The sequence below is a fragment of the Bidens hawaiensis genome, unplaced genomic scaffold, assembly GCF_021521415.1.
Source record: "Bidens hawaiensis isolate Kalapana, Puna unplaced genomic scaffold, B.hawaiensis_p1.1 tig00045417_1, whole genome shotgun sequence".
Classification (NCBI taxonomy): domain Eukaryota; kingdom Viridiplantae; phylum Streptophyta; class Magnoliopsida; order Asterales; family Asteraceae; genus Bidens; species Bidens hawaiensis.
Window position 1 is genome coordinate 83,484 of NW_027498083.1, and position 19,323 is coordinate 102,806.

At 32.4% G+C, this 19,323-nt stretch overlaps 3 protein-coding genes across 4 annotated transcripts; 1 reads left to right on the top strand and 2 right to left on the bottom strand.

The window, feature by feature from the left end:
* Positions 1–888: 888 nt before the first annotated feature.
* LOC143595654 (uncharacterized) lies at positions 889–2,876 on the bottom strand. Its single transcript, XM_077074620.1, has 5 exons — positions 2,619–2,876; positions 1,879–2,026; positions 1,516–1,791; positions 1,176–1,387; positions 889–1,101 (listed from the first exon to the last, which is right to left on the bottom strand). The coding sequence occupies exons 1-5, from the start codon at positions 2,874–2,876 to the stop codon at positions 889–891; spliced, it is 1,107 nt and encodes a 368-aa protein (XP_076930735.1).
* A 1,133-nt stretch (positions 2,877–4,009) lies between these two features.
* LOC143595656 (protein PELOTA 1-like) lies at positions 4,010–8,163 on the bottom strand. 2 transcript variants are annotated; one of them, XM_077074623.1, is made up of 16 exons: positions 8,059–8,163; positions 7,915–7,997; positions 7,732–7,807; positions 7,592–7,666; positions 7,462–7,518; positions 7,338–7,383; positions 7,179–7,254; positions 5,880–5,955; positions 5,721–5,753; positions 5,553–5,621; positions 5,055–5,161; positions 4,904–4,976; positions 4,782–4,820; positions 4,414–4,508; positions 4,219–4,325; positions 4,010–4,089 (listed from the first exon to the last, which is right to left on the bottom strand). In XM_077074623.1, the coding sequence occupies exons 1-16, from the start codon at positions 8,107–8,109 to the stop codon at positions 4,016–4,018; spliced, it is 1,137 nt and encodes a 378-aa protein (XP_076930738.1). In that variant the 5' UTR covers positions 8,110–8,163; the 3' UTR covers positions 4,010–4,015. The 2 variants fall into 2 exon arrangements, with proteins under 2 accessions (XP_076930738.1, XP_076930737.1); XM_077074622.1 differs by lacking the exon at positions 4,010–4,089 and having other exon boundaries at positions 4,218–4,325; positions 4,777–4,820.
* A 6,306-nt stretch (positions 8,164–14,469) lies between these two features.
* LOC143595655 (uncharacterized) lies at positions 14,470–17,244 on the top strand. Its single transcript, XM_077074621.1, has 4 exons — positions 14,470–14,647; positions 14,721–14,782; positions 15,014–15,064; positions 17,044–17,244. Exons 1-4 carry the CDS (start codon positions 14,470–14,472, stop codon positions 17,242–17,244), a joined length of 492 nt encoding a protein of 163 aa, XP_076930736.1.
* The last annotated feature ends 2,079 nt before the right edge of the window (positions 17,245–19,323 follow it).

Consider the following 19,323-nt stretch of genomic DNA (forward strand, 5'->3'; position numbering starts at 1 on the left):
AAGATTGGTTGAATCCAGAAAGCCTTACCGCTCTTATTCTGCGGATTTTAGTAAGTGGAATCAATTACCTAAATGACATGATTCAACTATTGAAAGTACATTTGACCCGTTTTTTAATTGCCCCCTTTTTATTTAAATTTAAATAAATAGTATAGTTCTAAATATACTTAAAATAATTGTTATCTGTTTTAACATGGCCATAGATTGGTGCAATTGCAGGCCATGTATCAATAACTCAGATTGGAGTAGTATGTTGTACATTTGACCCATGATAATTCAATGGCTGAGATACATATAGATACCAAGTGGGTAGGTCATAGTTTGGTTACTAGGTTAGATTTGAAAAATAATGAAATAAAAATTGTGTAACTTTATTATTTTGTATAACATGTAAGCGGGTGAATGAGAGCTTCTTTCAATTGAAACATCTTTTTCATTACTCCTTGTTATTATTTTATCAGTCAATGTGCAACTGATTTGGATGTTGATAATAGATTGTCTGTGTTATATGCTTGAAAGCCACTCGGCTCGTAACAATACATTGCTTGCCGGCTTAGATAGTGTTTTTTTATTATACTAAGAAATGGCTAAAAAAAGTTATAGGATAGAACACATCGATGCTATAAAAAAGAAAAAGAAAACTAAAAGAAATATCATTTGATATATATCACCAGAGAATTGATAATATAACAGAAAATGAGTAGCGTGTTATAAACTGTCGAAGCCGCCGCATCACGCGGGTTTTTCACTAGTGTGTATATATATATATATAACTGATCAGACATTCAAACAACATATGACTGTGATCAAACATTCAAACATACATAGTGTAGACTGTCTGCATACATAATACATATAAACCAACAATCAAAAACCCAAGTACGTAGATTACTTAACTCCAACAATCGCCATGAGGAACTTGAGCTTGGCATCCAGATCCGAATCACCTTCGAATGATGCTGGTGGCTCAACACCTGTAAACACATAAAGAGCCTTCAGCTCTCCTATACAAGTTGACTGACTCGGGGCATTGTATCCGACTATTGTCTTCATTGCACGGATTTTCTCCCAAATCTTCTCATCATCCACATCCAAGTTCTCCTGCAAGTAAGCTTTAAATGATCATGACTCACAATGCACATAGGATAGATTGGCCAAAATAACCGTACCTCTACCTCTCTCGACGTTATTGTCTTACACACGACTTCTGCATTAACCGTATCGTGTTTTGAAGGAGAGCACGCCAGGGCATTCACATCATCATCATCATCACCAGCGTTTTCTTTAACTTTATTACCACTGTCTGTATCACGTTCTGAAGGAGGAGAGCGCGCAAAGGCATCCACGTTGTCATCAGCAATATTATTTTCCTTCACTTCATAACCAACTACGATATGGGGAAAAAACATCAGTCAGACAGCCAATATGGTTTCACTTTAAAATTTGACAGCATTTATGCCTCGGCACATTTAGTCAATCAATGGATGCGCGCAGTCAAGTAAAAAGTCTACGTACCTTCAAGGCTCTCCAAATTGTTAGTCTTTCTCTCATCCAACAAAGTCTCATCACCAATCGCCCGTGCGGCATCTTCAACCGAATGAATCAAACGTTCTTCAATAGCTCTCAAGACGGTATATTCACTTCCATCCGTTTTTGTCACTGCCGTTTCACCAAATTTGATGGTCCTTTCGTCTTTGTCCGCCAGATCCAATGTGTATACTTGTCTTGAACTCAAATTGTTTTCATTAGCTAGTACCACCTTATGGCATACGTGCTCCTCATTCTTATTTCCTACTTGAACAAGTTTCTATGAGTCAGCATGTTTAACTATAACTGGCTTGGTTGTTTCAACATCTCCAAGAAGTACGGCAGAAGAACTTGGACCAACAGTGTCGTGATCATCCTCAACCGTATCGACGACCCTAATTTCATCCCTTAACTTAGTATCTTCGTTGTTCCAACTCTCAGCCAATGGCTGATTCCCCTTGTGTTCCTCCTCTAAACCATCATCCTCTCCAGCATCTTCCTCATACCCGGATCATCGATCAACGGCAATGTCAAAATTTATTATATCATAGATTTTATTTTGAATTAAATTTATATCAGAATTTAAATAAAACTGTATATTTTGCTTTTTTAAATTATATAGACAGGAATTCATAAAAGAGTTGTAACTCACCTTCCTGACTTGACTAATTGTTCCTGCTTTTAGACCTATTATCTATTAGAGTGGTAAAGATTATATACACATGTATGTTATTGAATAAAAATTTAAAAAAAAAAACAAGAACAAACTTCATTTACATTCCACTCCCTAACAAGAGTCACCCCTAGGAACCGGTATAAACTCAAAAACACACTTACACTTTTTCATTTCTTTAAACAACTAAACATAAAAAAGGTTGCATATATGCATGGCGTCACTTGATAGGTTGACAACTTGTATAAGGTAGAAAGTGAGAAGAGTACACACCTTCAAGGTTCCCCGTGCTTCTCTCATAATTAAGCAAGTTGTGTTGTCATCACCGATTACTCGTGCTTGTGCTTGTGCATTTGAATGGATCAAATATTCTTCTTCCTATCACTTGTCGTCTTGCCACCGGATTCAATGTGTATACTTGACTTGAATTCAAATCGTTTCCATCACATGATATCACAGTAGTATCTACTTGAACAAGTTTATGTGAATCGACCTGCAGCTCATTAATAATAATAAGTGGCTTGGTTGTTTCAATATCCGTAACAGAGGCACTTACATCCTCAACTCTATTACCTTGCTCCCTTAACTCAGCATCATGTGTATCATCATTACAAGTACTCTCAACCAATGGCTCCTTCACCTCTTGATGTAAACCATCTCCATCATCTAATTCCATATCCAATGTATGCTTCACTTGAGATTGAGATTGTTTTCATCATCTATCTCAGTATGGTCATTCTCATTCCCCTTGTGGTGTTGTTGTTCCTCTAAATAATAATGTAGGAGGGTGGTTGTTATGGGTGGTGATGGTGGGATGGGCAGTAAGAAGGTGAGGAAGCATAAAAAACACCAAAGGCAACCCCCATGGATGATGAGAAAACAACAAGTGGTGGAAGACCCAGTTGTGCGCATGAGATGGTAATCAACGTCTCTCTTCCGAACCTCAGCATCCATTGCACCAAACTCCCACTTTCTTCTTCTTTTGATTTTGAATAATAATAATAATAATATTCTTCAATTTCCCATTTTGATTCTGGATCATCCATCTTAATAATTATATTTGGTTCCTATCTATAAGCTGATGAATGAAAGATATATATATATATGCTAGTCATGCATGTTGATTGATGCAAGCTACCTAGGATTGATTGTTTTTGTTTTTATTTGGTCGAGAGAAGAAGAAGAAGAAGATGAGGATGGGGTTTTGATTAGACAGACACACACAAGACACGCGTTGAATGCAACAGCGACAGGTGTCGTCGTCTATACATGCCTTGCTGTACCTGACTGGACGAGTGAGTTTCATTTATTTAAAGCAGCAGCTTATTATAATAAAATCTCCGGTTTACGTACTCAAAAAACCGGTCCAGAATTCAAAACAAAACAATATATAGATACAGCTGGAAAATTGAGAATTCAGTATTTATGTTTACGCTTGCTTCTGTTTTAATTTTGTCAAACTAGACTAGACCATAGTTTAGTAACGAGAGCCGAGCTTCGAGCATACCAACTCTATTCAAGTCCTTGGTTGGTTGGTATGTATACTACACTATGTTATTATGTTAATTTGAATGTTTGATCAGTCATATCTTGTTTGAATGTCTGATCTGATCAGTACATGTTGTGGGTAATCAATCACTGACATGTTAATTATTTACAAACCTAGAAAGAAAAGTTAACAAATAACATTTGCCGACTCAACATACCTTCAAGTAATAAGAAAAAAGGCTTCAAAGATAATCTCAACACATCTATTCTATCTATGTATATTAAATAAATAGTACATAAGTATAAAACATTATAGCATAAATGAAATTACATCTCAATGTCATCAAGATCCGGAAGAGGGAAACGAAGTATTGCAGCGATTCCCGTGAGTTGTGCAAGTTCTGCAATTATGCAAAAACAACTACTTTCAGAGTATGTTTTTAAATAAATAATAAGCATGTCAAATTTAAGAGGTTCTATGCATTGATACGTAATGATAATAATGATGAAACTGTTTTAAGTGTACTCGCGCTCCCCTGAAACGTGCATTGAAGAAAATATATGAACAGAGCCCCCCGAGTCCTTGACTGTGTTGACCAAATTTACATATTTTTGCCTTGTAGCTACATCAGAACTCCTGTAGAAAAAAGATATTCAGATTATTATTATATTCAAATACTAAATTTTATATTTTTATTATCCAAAGAAAATAAGAAATTAAAAACCTGAAAAGATCATCAGTGATAAGTAACGTCTGAACAGCCATTCGTTCATGGGCAACTTCAACATGCTTTGGTCCATAACATGCACGATTTGGATCCTAATGGTGTTCAAAAATATCAAAATATAAAACGTTAAATTAGTTGTTAACTTTCAGCATAAGTATAAAATCAAAAACATATGAATGATCAAAATGATATCATGATCATCTACTATCATTTTAGATTATATCTTATAATAATGTGAATTAACGTTACGTTTCTAACCTTTTTAGTAATCTATCGTGTATAATAATGTTATTTGTCAAACTTAGCATGCTAAACAATTATATATTAACATTATTAATTCTATACGATCAAAGATGGAACCTGACGTTTGAAAGCATGGCAAAGAAATCCTTAAGCGCTCGCACCTATAATAAATAGAGAAATTAAGCACCATTACTAAAAGAGAATTGAATTTAAAATGCTTAAAGAAATTGCGCTTATGGGTTACCTCTTGGGCTGCTTTTGTATCTTTGATGATATTCATGACATTTGGAGCATCAAGAACTTCTCTCAAACTATGTCTGTGTACAAAACAAACCTGGGAATATTTTACAAAATAACAAATTTAACATTATAACTTTATGCAGAAATAGATATACTTGTATCCTGATGTCGAGTGCACAAGAATGATGCGCGATTTGTTCTCAATTATGTTCCTTAGATCTCTTCTTTCGGCTTCCAACATTAAATGGCGATGAAATTGATCCTATAAGAAAACAATAAGATATAGAATATGTTCAAACGCAATAGATTATCGCACATGTTGTCACCCACATTTATTAACCAATTTACTTATTAATGTAGGTTGTTTTCATCTCATGGAGGTCAAATAAAAAAGTATTGCACAAAGGTCTATATTTGTGCACACAAACATTAAATCATATTATACATTATTATTGTAACAATAATGTTTTATTATCAAGCTTGATATACTAAGTATTTAAAAAGACTGATAAACTGCCAACAAGTGTGTTTGAGGGTCAGCATCAACCCATCTTGACCTGTTAGCAGACCTGCGCATTTTGCCTTCATTATACACACATACAGGTTTTAGGTTACCATTTTAAAACCTAGTAATAGCAGCTAGAAATACCTACCTTAGTAAATCCTGGACTTGCAATTACAGCACATCGAACAACCTTAAAATCAACATGTTTCACAAACGCCTAGAGAAATAAAACAAAGTTTTAATGATTTCCACTTGTGTGCATGATGTGCAATTAAAGAAAGCATAATATAGCTTTTGAAACTTTAAAACAACTCACCTGTAAAACATTCTCATAGAATTTATTCAAAGCCTGCGATGCAAAAACATATTTATAAATTCAGAATCAGGGGTCCGCATATGTAAAATCCATATTAATTAAAAGCATAATAAATTATTCTTATAGAAAGAATTCAAACAAGTTTATTTTAAAACATACTTTGTCATAACCAGCAACAGAAGGTCCATGCTTGCGGGGAATTGAAGCTTCTATCCGAGAACGGGTAACAGTCAAACTGATTAAAAATTGACCAAATTAACACGGGTAACTTTCAAGGACACATAACTTTTGAGGATGTTTAAACTTGTGTTTTGAAATTAGTTATATAACAATTGCAACTTTTAAGTCTTAATAGTCTGTTTAAAGTTTAGCTTCTGATTACAAAATAGTAAGTTTCATATAATCTACAACAAAACTGAGTATCTAATAGTATAACGATATTAATTATTCGCCTAGCCGTTTAAACTGGCACAAAACTATTACTTAAATTTTATATAGTGTATGCATTATTCACATAAACATTATTTTTGGTCATCTTATCGGTTTATTTTGAAAAAATAAAATTCAAATTACGAAACATTTAAACATCTGGTTATCCAAATATTACATCCACAAATAGATGAAGCATAGTTTCTACAATATTTAGATAATCACTTTCAAGCATGTTTAGGCTCCTTTTTAAGCCCTGTAAATGAACCAAACGTTCAATGAGCCACTCAGAAGGAAGTTCGTTTATGTCCGTTCATTTAACAAAATAAAAACGAACATGAACATGTCATTTTTTTGGTTTTTTTTAATTAAACAAATATAAACATGAGTGAATGTCTTGTCATTAATTTACATTCATCAACGTTCATTATTGTCTATTTATGTTTGTCCATTCATGTTCGTTTATATTTGCTCATTCGTATATGTTCGTTTAAATATTCATACGAATTTATTTATTAGCAATATTAATTTGAACCTCAATTCGATTTTCATACTTCAAAACCCTTTGTTTAGAAATATTCGTTTAATTTTGAAATGGATAATGCAATGATGATGATGATGAAATTATAGCCTTTAAATAGGATTTATGGTCGTTCATTTACATCCATTTGTGTTGTTTATGTTTGTGACCCTTTTGTTTAGAATATTAATGAACGAACATAAACAAGCACGAACACATTCATTTTCTTAACGAACAAGAAAATCCATTTGTTTAAGCATTTGTATTCTTTCGTTTGATCAAAGTTAAAAGAGTAAACACAAACAAGAACCATCCGTACCCGTTCAGCTCATTTACATGGTCACTCCTTTCATCTACACTAAACTTTGGAACTTTGTTAAAAACAAAAAATTTTGTGATACACATGCTTACAGAATTAAAAGTTAAAACAATGTGTGAAGTAAAATTAACATAATAATAATAATAATAACAGTAATAGTAATAGTAATAAATTATAATATTAAGGTTACCTTTTACCAACGAGAAGAATATGTGCCAACCCTTCTTGCATTAGCACCACTGCCAGATCAGCACTGGCAGAAGGATCTAAACCATGAGATTGAAAAAAAAAATAAAAATCAGAAAGTAATGATTGAAATATTCCATGCCTGTAAAATTAGAAAATATACCAGAAGCTTGCTGAAGTGCTTCTACTGCTAGTGTGTCCCATATCACCTGCAATATAACCCGCAACCCACTTCAGAAACAAGTACTGATTACTAAAAAAAACAAAAGCATGAAATTGAAGAATACCTTTCTTAAGACAAAGGGCCTATGTGATTCAAGTTCAAGTGTATGAAATTGCCCTATCTGCAAAACAAAATAATGTTACTCATATTGCTTACTTGTCGCATTCTTAAAGTTTTAGAAAAGCGACACATACTTTTACATGCTCGTTTTCAAGAATGTTCTTCCCGCGAACTCGTAGCACGGAACCTTGTTTGTCATAATCAACATTCTGCAAGCGTGAAACTAGTGATGTGTATGCATGAGAATTGTAGTATAAAGTGACCTTAAGCTTACCTCAACTTTAATTTCAAGTTTTAGTTTGAGTCGTTCTGCTTCTCTTGAGCCAGAAGCTGCTTCTCTAAGAACTTTTCTACACAACAAAACATGAAGTTAAGCAGAATGAATAATAATAATAATAATTAACTAGGGCAATCAAATCAAATAGATTGTAAGTATCTTGAATTGAATACTACCTACCTGATGGTAACAGCCATGACAGTGTCGCCTGGAGCAATTAGGTTATAAGCCAGCCACAAATCGTCGGATTCATCAGGAATCATCTGTTTGTTTAAAGAATCAATTCAAATCAATCAATATAATATATATATATTGATTACGTACCTTAACGCTGCCAGGTCCGTCGGGAACGAAATCTCTACGAACGATCTTCATCCCAATCAATCAATCAACCAACCAATAACTAATTATTCTAGGTTTATTATCAAGTTGCAAACCCTTTCTTTCCTAGTTTCTATCCTATTATACCCATTCCCACTCTTCTATTATCTACTTGTTGATAACAAAAAAAACATATTCACGGTGGATTTTAATTTTCAGAGATTTATAAATTTTTAAGCACATGTTACGGGGCCATACTAGTCATTCTAACATTAAATTCATTTTTCTTTAAAATAGTTACAAGATTAACTCTTTAACTTTAATAATATTTTGCAAATATAGGAAATAGTTATAACTAGGTGTGTGCATAGGTCGGTTTGTGGCGGTTTTGAGCCAAACCCATAACCATAACCGATATGCCAGTTAATGGATATCCATAACCATAACCGATCCATTATGGCGGTTTCGGTTAATCGGTTTTGAAGGTTATAACGAGTCGGTTTGGGTCGGTTAACCATAACCAAAACAATGTATCTACGGCTAACAGTTTGGTACCAAATATTACAAAAAAATGACATTACATGGTCTAACAAAATATATAATCCATAATACTAATATATATTTAAAAAAAACGGCAACATATAATCAAACAATGAAATTCCAAATTAACTCAATAACAAACGTTGAACAACCATCAAAATGGTGTATCCCGATCATATGTTCGGTGGAAGTTAGCCTCGAACATATTGTTGGTTAAATAAATGGGTTGGTTTGGTTATGACGGGTTTGGAATTATCTTTAACCAAAACCGACCCATATTTGGCGATTTTGAAAATTCACTAAACCGACCCACCGGTTATGTTGGTTATCGTTTAAAATCGGTTCGGTTATGTCGGTTATGGTTCGGTTAAACGGTTATGGCGGTTAAGTTGCTCACCCCTAGTTATAACCTTGGTCCTTTATCTTTTAACTATCTACTCTTTATAATTTCATTTCCAACCCAAATACCCTCACGGTTTCTAAACGGTTATAACTTTTTCACACGTTAATATTATTTTTAAAAAATTACACCATAAAAACAAGCATTTAATTCTCTTTAATTTGAGTATGATATTGTCACAGTTTCTTTTCAGTTAAAAAAATAAAATTTTACATATAGTCGTTTACCGTCCGGTTTTAATGGTCTTAAATTAAACTATGAGCCAAGCTATTATTCACGGTTTTTGTTCACCTAAAATTGAAACTAAACCATTGAAAATTACCAACAAAATCAAACCATTAACAATGGTTAGGTTCCGTTTCGTTTATACTTCGATATTAAAATAAGTTTAAAATAATAACTATGAATCTACCTATACCAATAAATGGTTTCACAATTCAAACGAAACGACGAACACTCATAAATCTATAATGTAATTACCAAGGTCCATGTTCCCGCTGCATAGCGCGGGCACCCGTCTAGTAATAATATATATAAACAAAAACCCAAAAATCCTAGGTGTCGTTAGGAGACACCAGATTTGCTTGATTTTTAAACGGAGGCTTCTCATACCTTTAACTCGAATTCACGGGTATGGGTCTTATCAAACCCATATATTTCTTAAACGGGTTATAACATCTCATTAAATTAAAAACTAATCTTACCAAATATTAATATAATAATCCTATAAAGTAGGGATATACTAAAAATTAATATATGATTTATTTAAAAAAAGATATATATTATTTATAATTAAAAAACCAATTTGTAGTAAAAAAAAATAAACGGGTCTTTGGTCTCATAAAACTTATATAGCTTTTAAACCGGGTTATAGCATCTCATTTATTTGTGAAACAATTTATCATCAAACCATAAGTATATTATTAACTTGCATACAATAAAAAAAGATAAAAATTCAAAAAAAAAATATTATAAACAAATAATATAAAACAACCCCCGTAATTCGGGGTGGATAAAAACTAGTAATATATATATATATAATGGGATCATATAAACAATTGCCAAAACCATAAAAAAACATACAAATTACAATTTTAGAAAAATTTCCTTATATACAATGTTTGTCGTCTTTTTTGTGACACTATCAACTTTAAGATCCTGAAATAACCGGCCAGAAATCAACACTTAACCCAAAATGTTATTTTGTTATAATTTTGACATGTTTGCAATTTTCAATACCTTGATTGAATTTGATATAATTTACAACCGTTTGTCATCTTGTACATGAAACATTTGATATTTATATGTTATCATCTTGTACTTGAAACATTATGTAAACCATATAAATTGTAATATGGTTTTCTAGTTTTATTTTAACTAAGTTGTTTCTTAATGGCAAAGGCAACTTATTTCTAACTTTTTATTGCTTGCATAATTGTTTATTTGAGATTTTCAAGAACTAAAACAAATAAAAAGTCATGTTCTTTGTATTATTTAAAGTAGAATATACAAAAAGTATGTTGTTATTATACTTACATTGAAGATAGTTGGAACACCAACTTCAACAAAATGTACAAATTTCTACCCCTGCAAATTATAATGACATTTAGTCCGGGAAAAAAAATAAAAAACCAAATTGATAATATAGTATATACCAAGCACAAGAAGGGAAAAAAAATAAAAAAACCAAATTGATAATATAGTATATACCAAGCACAAGAAGGTACGTACATGAGAGATCATAATGAAACATACAAAAAGACCGAAAACACATAAAATGTTTAAAAAGTATCAAAACCCAATAAAAATTAACATTTTGATAATTTGCAGAAGATATATAATATACTGCTTCATATTCAACAGTTTTGTTTTTGATAGCGGGTTACTATTTTCTTTAAAACGTATTTAACATTTTGTAAAGTCGGTTGCCAAAAATTGAAATAGTGGAATCTTAATAACTTCTTAACTTTATCTTTGCAATAACATGACAAAAATATGATGAATATTGAATACAATAAATGTTGGTCAAATCATAGATAGTTGAATGCATATTTCACCTTGTTTTTCCTTAAAATGCATCCATCTAACTGGATTCAACTGGTTATTCAGAAACAACCTGCTATTCAATCTTTATCAAGATTAGTATAAGTGATTATGATTCAACGTATGCAAAATAGCTATTTTTTTAAAAAAAAATGGTTATTTACCCATAGTAATTATTTAATTTTATAAAGTATAGTATATGTGATACATATAGTAAATGTATGAAATTAAAGTTTTGTATGCCGAACATACATCAACGAATGGATTGAAAAGGATTTTAAAGGATTCCACCATAAAGAAAAAATAAATTAAAAACATAAATTAAGTAGAACACAAACATTCAGCGTTTATAAAAAGAACACAAACTAACAATTATTTTCAACATTACTTGTGAGGTTAAGGATTAACATAAAATATTATTATGTTAATTGAATTTTAATTGTTATAGAATTAGGGTTTCTAAATGAATTTGAATTTGAAATTAAAATAATTAAAAAATATATGAAATGCCATGTGGTACTTTGAAGACATTTGGTTAAATATAAATAAAGAATTTGTGAAAAACCCATTCTTTTATTATATAGAGAGATTACTACACCCCAACTAAACCAACCAACTTCAATAAGTACACACGACTTGCACTCTCTCATTTCATTTTTATTTTCAGCTCGGGTCAACTCGAGTTAGGTCATAAAAGAATCAAACAAATTTCCAACCGTCTTGTTCCAAAACCGCCTTCTACACACATGGGCAATGGTGTCTAGGGTTTTGAAGGCCACAATAACCATTGATGACTGATTGCAGTTTATCCGTTTCAAACAACTGGAATTTGGACCTCACTTTTTTTAGTTAGAAGATCCCCCTCATTAGGGGTGTGCATAATTAGGTCCGACCCGAAAAAACCCGAGTAACCGCTCCGAAATAACCCGATCCCGACCTGACCCTAATTAAAAACTCATAAAATCGGTCCTCTCTATATAGAACAAGTCGGGTTCGGTCTTTAGCCCATGAAGACCTACAAAAACCCGAAGACTGATATAGATAATTCTAAAAAAATGCATCGTGGCCCATAACTGCATAACCCTAAAAAAATGCACGTCTGTAACTTAATAGCATAAATAATATTCCAGTTTTACGTTCTATCAAACTCACCGTGTATTGCAATTTGTTTGATCATCAGAATTTGGTTCTCTATTCTATCAAAAAGCTGCTACACTACTAGTGCTATTGTGGATATTTTTGCTTCACCCAATCACTAGGTCAGGTCTGCATTAAACATTTATCATGAATCACTTATTAATTTTTGATCGATCAATCACACAATTTTTGTATACAACATTTGCTTTCAATACCTATTATGATCTGTATTGTGAACGACAATACCTGCTTTGATCAATTACTACATACTTGTTTCCAATAAATGATTAACCTGCATTTATAAAACCTACAATAAGTTATGTAACAATCACTATAATTTTATAACATCTATATTGCCAAAATCAATTTCATATAATATATAATATTTGTATCATCTCATATATTTATACCCTTAAAGGTGAATATGTTGCCATCTTCCATGAGTTCCTTTGTGGCTTTGTCCGCCCAAGGATGAGTTGATGGCCTATAAGTTAATTATATAAAAAACATCAACTTCATGATATTTTTTAGAAGATGCTCTATAATGTTAAGTGACTCGACAACAACAAATCTGACCAAACCCACTTTGACCAATTGATAGAAACATGATGATCAGTAAATATGCCCGCTTTGGTTTATTTCTATTTGTTTTATGTTATTCATATGTTTTAATACAATACTTTTTTGTTAATTAAACGTAGATGGAGTCAACGAATGGTTAGAATTTTCGAGTGACGAATCCCTTGGAAGAGATAAGGGGGAAGTCCCCACCTGTTGTTGAAATAGAAACTGCAAAAAAGAAAAGTAAAACCACAAGTTCCAATAAAGCGATAAGTTTCAGTAACACGAGAGCTTCCAAAAAGACAGGAGCTTCCAAAGAGCCAGGAGCTTTGAAAAAGCCTAGTGTTTGGGTTTATTTTGAGAAGTTTGTGGACGAGGACGAGAAAACAAAAGGCAAGATGCAAGCATTGCTTAGTTGAATTGGCAGCAAACCCAAGGTTAAATGGCACATCGGCGTTGCGCGGACATGTGCTTAGATGGGAAAAACACCCTTATTACATGAAAAATCAAAGCAACATATTTCTTAAAAAGAACGATGATGTTGAGGGTGGTTTTTGTGAGGTCAAATCTTGGAAATTCAGTGTTGAAGCATGTGACAGAGCTATAACTGAGATGGTTATACTCGATGAACTTCCTTTTTCATTTGTGGAGTGTGGGTTTTAGAAGGTTTTTGCAAACCTTGAATCCGAATTATAAGGAACCTAGTAGGACCACTATTGGGAGGAATACTGGGAATATATATTTGGAGGAAAATGCGAACTGAAGTCGTGTTTTTGCAAATTGTAATAGGAGGATCTGTCTAACCACCGACACATGGACATCGATACAAAATGTCAACTAAATGATTGTCACGACTTATTTCATCGATGACAACTGGGTGTTGCACAAGAGGGTCATTAATTTTAAGGACATCACCAGCCACAAGGGTGAAGACATCGGTAGGGCTCTAATTCAGTGTCTAAAGGAATGGGATATTGAAAACATTTTAACCATTACAGAAGATAACGCTTCAGCAAATAATACGACAATAGAGTTTGTAAAAGGTAGGTTAGACAATTTATTGGGGGACGGGAGGTATGTAAAAGTCAGATGCATGGCGCGCATTATCATTCTGATTGTGAAAGACGGATTACGTGATGGGGCCACCCCAATTGAGCGGATAAGAAACGTGATTCGATATATTTGACATTCTCCGTAAAGACTATACGTGTTTAAAAGATGTGTTAAAGAAGAAATGATTAAAAGTAAAGCATTATTATGTTTGGATATGCCCACCAGATGGAATTCTACATTTGACACGCTGGACATGGCCGAAAAATTTGAGAAGGCGTTTCAAGCGTTTGATTTAGCACACACAAGTTTTGAAAATGATTTGGGTGATGGTCTTCCTAAAACTACAGATTGGAGTTACGCGAGAAAGATAAGAGATTTATTACAATTGTTTAAGCTTAAAACTACCAATGCTTCTGCTACTAAACATGTGGTTGTTAACATGTTTTATAGAGTAATAATGGATATCTATAGGAAAAATGAGAGATACAGACCTTGAAAGTAAACTTATGGCTGATAAGATGCAGGATAAGTTTGACATTTGGATTTGAGGAAGTATTTAGGGCTGAAATTAGGAAGGAGACAAATAATGAACTTAAAAAAAAGGATTGAGACAACAGTTATTTAAGCATTATGAGTATGAGTTAAATAGTGAAAGGCCAATTTCAACTCAAGCTTCTCACATGGCAAGTAAGGTTGCTCAGTTTAAATCGGCTGGCGATTCTAGCTCGTATGAAACTAAAAAAGAACTTCATAAGTACATTGAGGATATAGAGGAGCCTGGTTATGAGGGATTTGACATTCTACAATGGTGGAAAGCTTCGTCTTCAAAATATCCTATAGTAGCAAAAATGGCGAAGGGTACGTTTACCAGTTTACTAATAATTAATTGTTTCCTTTTAAATTTACTTATCATCCATTATAATTATTGTAGATATATTAGTTATCCTGGTTTCGAGTGTGGCTTCGGAATCCGCTTTTACCATGGGCGAGAGAGTTGTGGAACCGTACAGAAGTTCTTTGACCCCTTTAAATTATTGAGGCATTTATATGCACGGGAGATTGGATTGACACGTCAAGCAAGAAGAAAATCAATGAAAGCACGACTGATTTTGACGATATCGGAAAAGGTATATTTACAATACATACACTATGCATGCCCTTTTTAGTGCGTTTATGTTGTTTTTATATTTATTAATATATGATTTTTTTTGTAAAATTTGTGAGAAAGCGCAACCGGGTAACATGAATCCAAGGGGTCGAATAATCGGTGGTTGTGTAAGTGTGTGTATGAGGACCATTGCTTAAATATTTGAGATATGGAAAACCTGAATGTTGTATGTTTTTTTATTATCGGTTTATTTTGTGTTTGTGTGAACAAGTATTATTTGATTTAGACTTTAGACGGTTTATTTTGTGTTTGATTACAATATCCAGTTATAACTTTTAAGTCTCATATATTTTAGATTATAATACCCTTTCTGGAACAATGTCAAAGTAGAGAGAAACGGGTCGTGTTAATCATATATTTTAGATTATAATACCATCTGCTAGTCTTTTAAGCATTCATTAATTTAGATCGGGAGGAAACAGGCCGTAGAGGTGACATCAGCAGCACTGCAACAACTTGTCAAAAAGGTGGCCAGATACAATAGCCTGGCCCGTTAACGGAGAAGACCTGCTAAATGGTTGTGAAGCAATTGATCTCTACTCTATTTAGTTGTTTTTGGTCTATTAAAGTTATTGTTGGCGTTCAGTAACTTGTTGGATACAAAAGTATCTTACTTAGCACACAGTTATGTAGTAAAAAAGAAAGAAAGAAATGCACGACTGCATTAATGCCAAACTTGAACAAAGGAAAAAAATTGCATGAGTATGAAGGTAAGAATTGAAAACTAATGAAATTAGATACTCATACGTTTTTGAACCGAAAATTAAATTAGACATTCCTACATTGGCTAATAAATGCAAAAAAAAAAAAAAAAAAAAAACACGGAGCTCCTAGGATTCGACCTTGTCCATTCACAATTGCAGCTCACTGCTCTACCACTCCACAACAACAAAGATCTATGTCCCAAATACAAAACTTAAAATAATGTACATTATATTTATAATTTTGTTTTATTATTTTCTATATACGAGTAGAGGTGCACAAATCGGGTTTTTTCTAATTCCCGGGTTCGGGTATGGAACCGGTTTCAGGTATGATCGGGTTTTGAGAGAAATCGGGTAGGGTTCAGATAGGGTATTGAGGAGAAAAACTCAACCATCTGCACCCGGATAGGGTATGATCGGGTTCGGGTATAACCGGTATTGGAACCGGGGAGTATGTGTCTGCGTACGACCGGGTATTAATACCCGGTTTTGAATTTGTAATTTTTTATTCATTTTAAATTTGTTTAAAATTTAAATTTGCTTTGTAATTTATAAAAATAATTAAACTATATTTCAAAAACCATAAATCCACTTAAGTACAAATTATTTACTTAATAATATGCAATTTTAAAAAACTTAAACATAAAAGTTGTGAAGTAAACATAAAAGTATACTATAAAAACTCATGTATTATTTCGGGTATTAGAAAATTGGTATCGGGTATAATCGGGTATGGGTATAGGGTATGACCGGTTCCGGGTATTTACGGGTATAAATCGGGTATGGTTCCGGGTCAGGTAAAGAATATGCGGGTATTAAAAAAACCGGTTCCGGGTATTTTTTCTGGTCCGGTTCCGGGTACAGGTTTTTTGTGCACCTCTATATACGAGGCCTTAGAATTTCAGGGGCCTAAAGTCCTAGCTTTACCTGCTTATCTTATAGCGTCGGCCCTGATATAAACTTGTGCTTAGTTTAGTCATATACCTTTTGATATAGGTATTCATATAATCAATAATTTAAGATAAACTTGTCCATGTACCTTTTGATATAGTTTTTCATATAATCAATTATTTTAACGCTAAAAATTTAAATATTGGATTGGTTTAACAAATATTTAAGATAAACTTAAGCCCAACAATTATTTTAATAAAAAAATATTGGCTTTCGTTGTAACCCTATAAAAAATCGCCCCGCCCCCTGCCTCCATTCTTCTATATATCAATATTTTCCCCAGTTTGCAATCAACTCAATTTTAAATTTCACATGCAGGCTCTAATTTTCAAAAGTATAATGTTAAATATTTACTAATATATTTTGTTATTCATGTTTGCTCAAATCATGTATTAAATAAATATAGTTTTTTTTTTGCTAATTTAACATAGATGGATTTAAGGAGAGTTAGGAAGATTTCTATAGTTTGGACAGAGTTTGAGACGTTTACTGATGAGGAAGACATGAAAAAAGCAAGATGCAATCATCGCTCAAAGGTTTTCAATGCAGACATGGCTATACATGGAATAGCTTTATTGATAAGACATCTTAATATATGTCCGCAACGTCCTGCTAATCGAGAGGTCGCTTAGAGTATGATTGCGGATAACTATTGAAAATAAATGATTCAGTTCTTTTTTCTTTTCCCTAGACTTTATCTCTGTGTTTGGTTTGAAGTTTGTTATTGATCATGCTTGTTCTTCTTTGAAATATTAAGTGATTAAGTTCAATATCGATCATATTATTTATGTTTTCATGGTATTTTTATATGATTATTCAGTAACAACAATTACCAAACACGTTTTCACTAAGACATTATATCGAACACTTGGAGTGCATACTAAATCAAACAATAAATTAAACCTATATTTATTAATTTTGGTTCAAATTTGAGAAATCATAATGCAGTAATCAACTAAATAGAAACAATCAAGAACACATTCAACATAAGCTTAAGAATTTATAGAAAATTTACCTGAATAGTTGTTTGTGTTGCTTTAAGAGTTTTTGCAATTTTATTACATCCAGAGATCAAGCAACAATCCTTGCCAATTGATTGAAAGATTGAAAATTACCATATTGAAATATATTAAACGGGTGCAGGTCTTTTGTGAACAGAACCGAGGACCGATGTGACATTTCTCAATTTTTCATATTCGTATTTATATTTGTATAACCGACCAGTTTAGTCGTTTAAATATATTCGTATTTGAAAGTTATCGATTTATATCAATTTCAATGATTAAAGTTTGTTTCCGTTCATTATTTATTCGTAGTGTTCATCTCCGAGCTATAAAAAGTTACAAAATAATCAAAGTTAAAAACTATACGAGTGTGAAACGTAAACAATCCAAAGATAATAAAATATATCAAGTTTGATTAAGTTATATATAATTATAAAGTTCAAGGTGCATAGTGTAATTAAAGTTTAATAACAAATTATCAAGTTATTTAAAGTCTAGGGGCGAGAATGTAAATTTGATTTAAATTATAATAAAAAATAAAATCAATCAGCCCAACCCCCCTTCTCCCCCTTCGGTTTCCCGACCCCATGTCTGGCCGCTGGATTTCCGGCGCCGACAACCCCTAAAATACCCGTTTACACCACGTTCTAATCCGTTAATCACCCCAAACGTCGTCTCCAATAATTATAAACATTATTTATTGATTAATTCCATCATTTAACAAATATTTAACTCGTATTAATCACTAACTCGCCGGATTATAATAAAAACCCTATCAACTCAAATTAAACACCAAAAGACGCAATTGAGGCTATAAATAGAACGGAAAACTTCTCTTAAACGTTTTTCAATCATAACATTCCACAAACAAACTGTCCTTAGTTGCTAATTAGTTTATCCAAGATCGGTTTCAGCCAAGTCCAGTTCATCGTGTTTACAGCACCAAACTAAGTAAGTGATATATGAAATCGTATTAGTTTCAAGCGTATAACAAAACTCCAACCATAAATCAAGCATACAATCAACGAATTAGGAGAATCGAATCTAGGGTTTGTTCAAGAAGATGATGAACTTGATGTTTTTATATTTATATTTTCTGTTTCTAATTTTATAACACAAATCAGTTTTGCCCAGTGGTTGAGTGGGTTTGCTGTGGTCATGAAGACCCGGGTTCGAACCCGGGTCACTGCAGATCCATTTTTGTATTTTTACAAACCATTTTAATAGTTTTAATAAATCAAATATATGTTTATAAATAATTATAAATCAAATAATTATTTTAAATTAAATAAAAATTGTTTTGGATTATTTTTAACCTTTACAATCAAAAACCCTAGACATCGTTAAAGCTCGTAAAATATATAAATATGTATACATATAATATAATATTGTTATAACTTTATTGAAACTAAGCCGTCAAATGTATTACTAAAATATACCGGTAACCCTAAAATCCCGTAAACTGTATTATATTCAAATTTAATATTCAACTTATAAATAATATTATAATGATAAATATGTTAAAATGTGCAAAAGTATATATTAAACGATAACATAAGAACTTTAAAACCGACATGTTATTTCCATTAATTAGTTAGTAATTCTCGTTTTCTTATTATTTTAGCTCGTGAGATTCGAACTTTTGGTTTCATATAACGCGCTTTCCATTTCATTTCCAAGTTGTTCTTCTAATTTCAAAGGTGAGTT

Bases quoted from the DNA above. Each gene is read 5' to 3' on its own strand.
- LOC143595654 (XM_077074620.1), bottom strand. From the start codon at position 2,876: ATGGAATTAGATGATGGAGATGGTTTACATCAAGAGGTGAAGGAGCCA. The intron at 1,792-1,878 runs GTTCTTCTGCCG...TTGTTCAAGTAG, and splicing joins TCACGACACTGTTGGTCCAA to GAAATAAGAATGAGGAGCAC. The intron at 1,388-1,515 runs GTACGTAGACTT...CCCATATCGTAG, and splicing joins CAATTTGGAGAGCCTTGAAG to TTGGTTATGAAGTGAAGGAA.
- LOC143595655 (XM_077074621.1), top strand. From the start codon at position 14,470: ATGGCAAGTAAGGTTGCTCAGTTTAAATCGGCTGGCGATTCTAGCTCG. The intron at 14,783-15,013 runs GTTGTGGAACCG...AAAATTTGTGAG, and splicing joins CTTTTACCATGGGCGAGAGA to AAAGCGCAACCGGGTAACAT. The intron at 15,065-17,043 runs GTAAGTGTGTGT...AATTTAACATAG, and splicing joins GTCGAATAATCGGTGGTTGT to ATGGATTTAAGGAGAGTTAG.
- LOC143595656 (XM_077074623.1), bottom strand. From the start codon at position 8,109: ATGAAGATCGTTCGTAGAGATTTCGTTCCCGACGGACCTGGCAGCGTT. The intron at 7,384-7,461 runs GTATTCTTCAAT...GTTATATTGCAG, and splicing joins GGCCCTTTGTCTTAAGAAAG to GTGATATGGGACACACTAGC. The intron at 4,977-5,054 runs GTATATCTATTT...TTTTGTACACAG, and splicing joins CACTCGACATCAGGATACAA to ACATAGTTTGAGAGAAGTTC.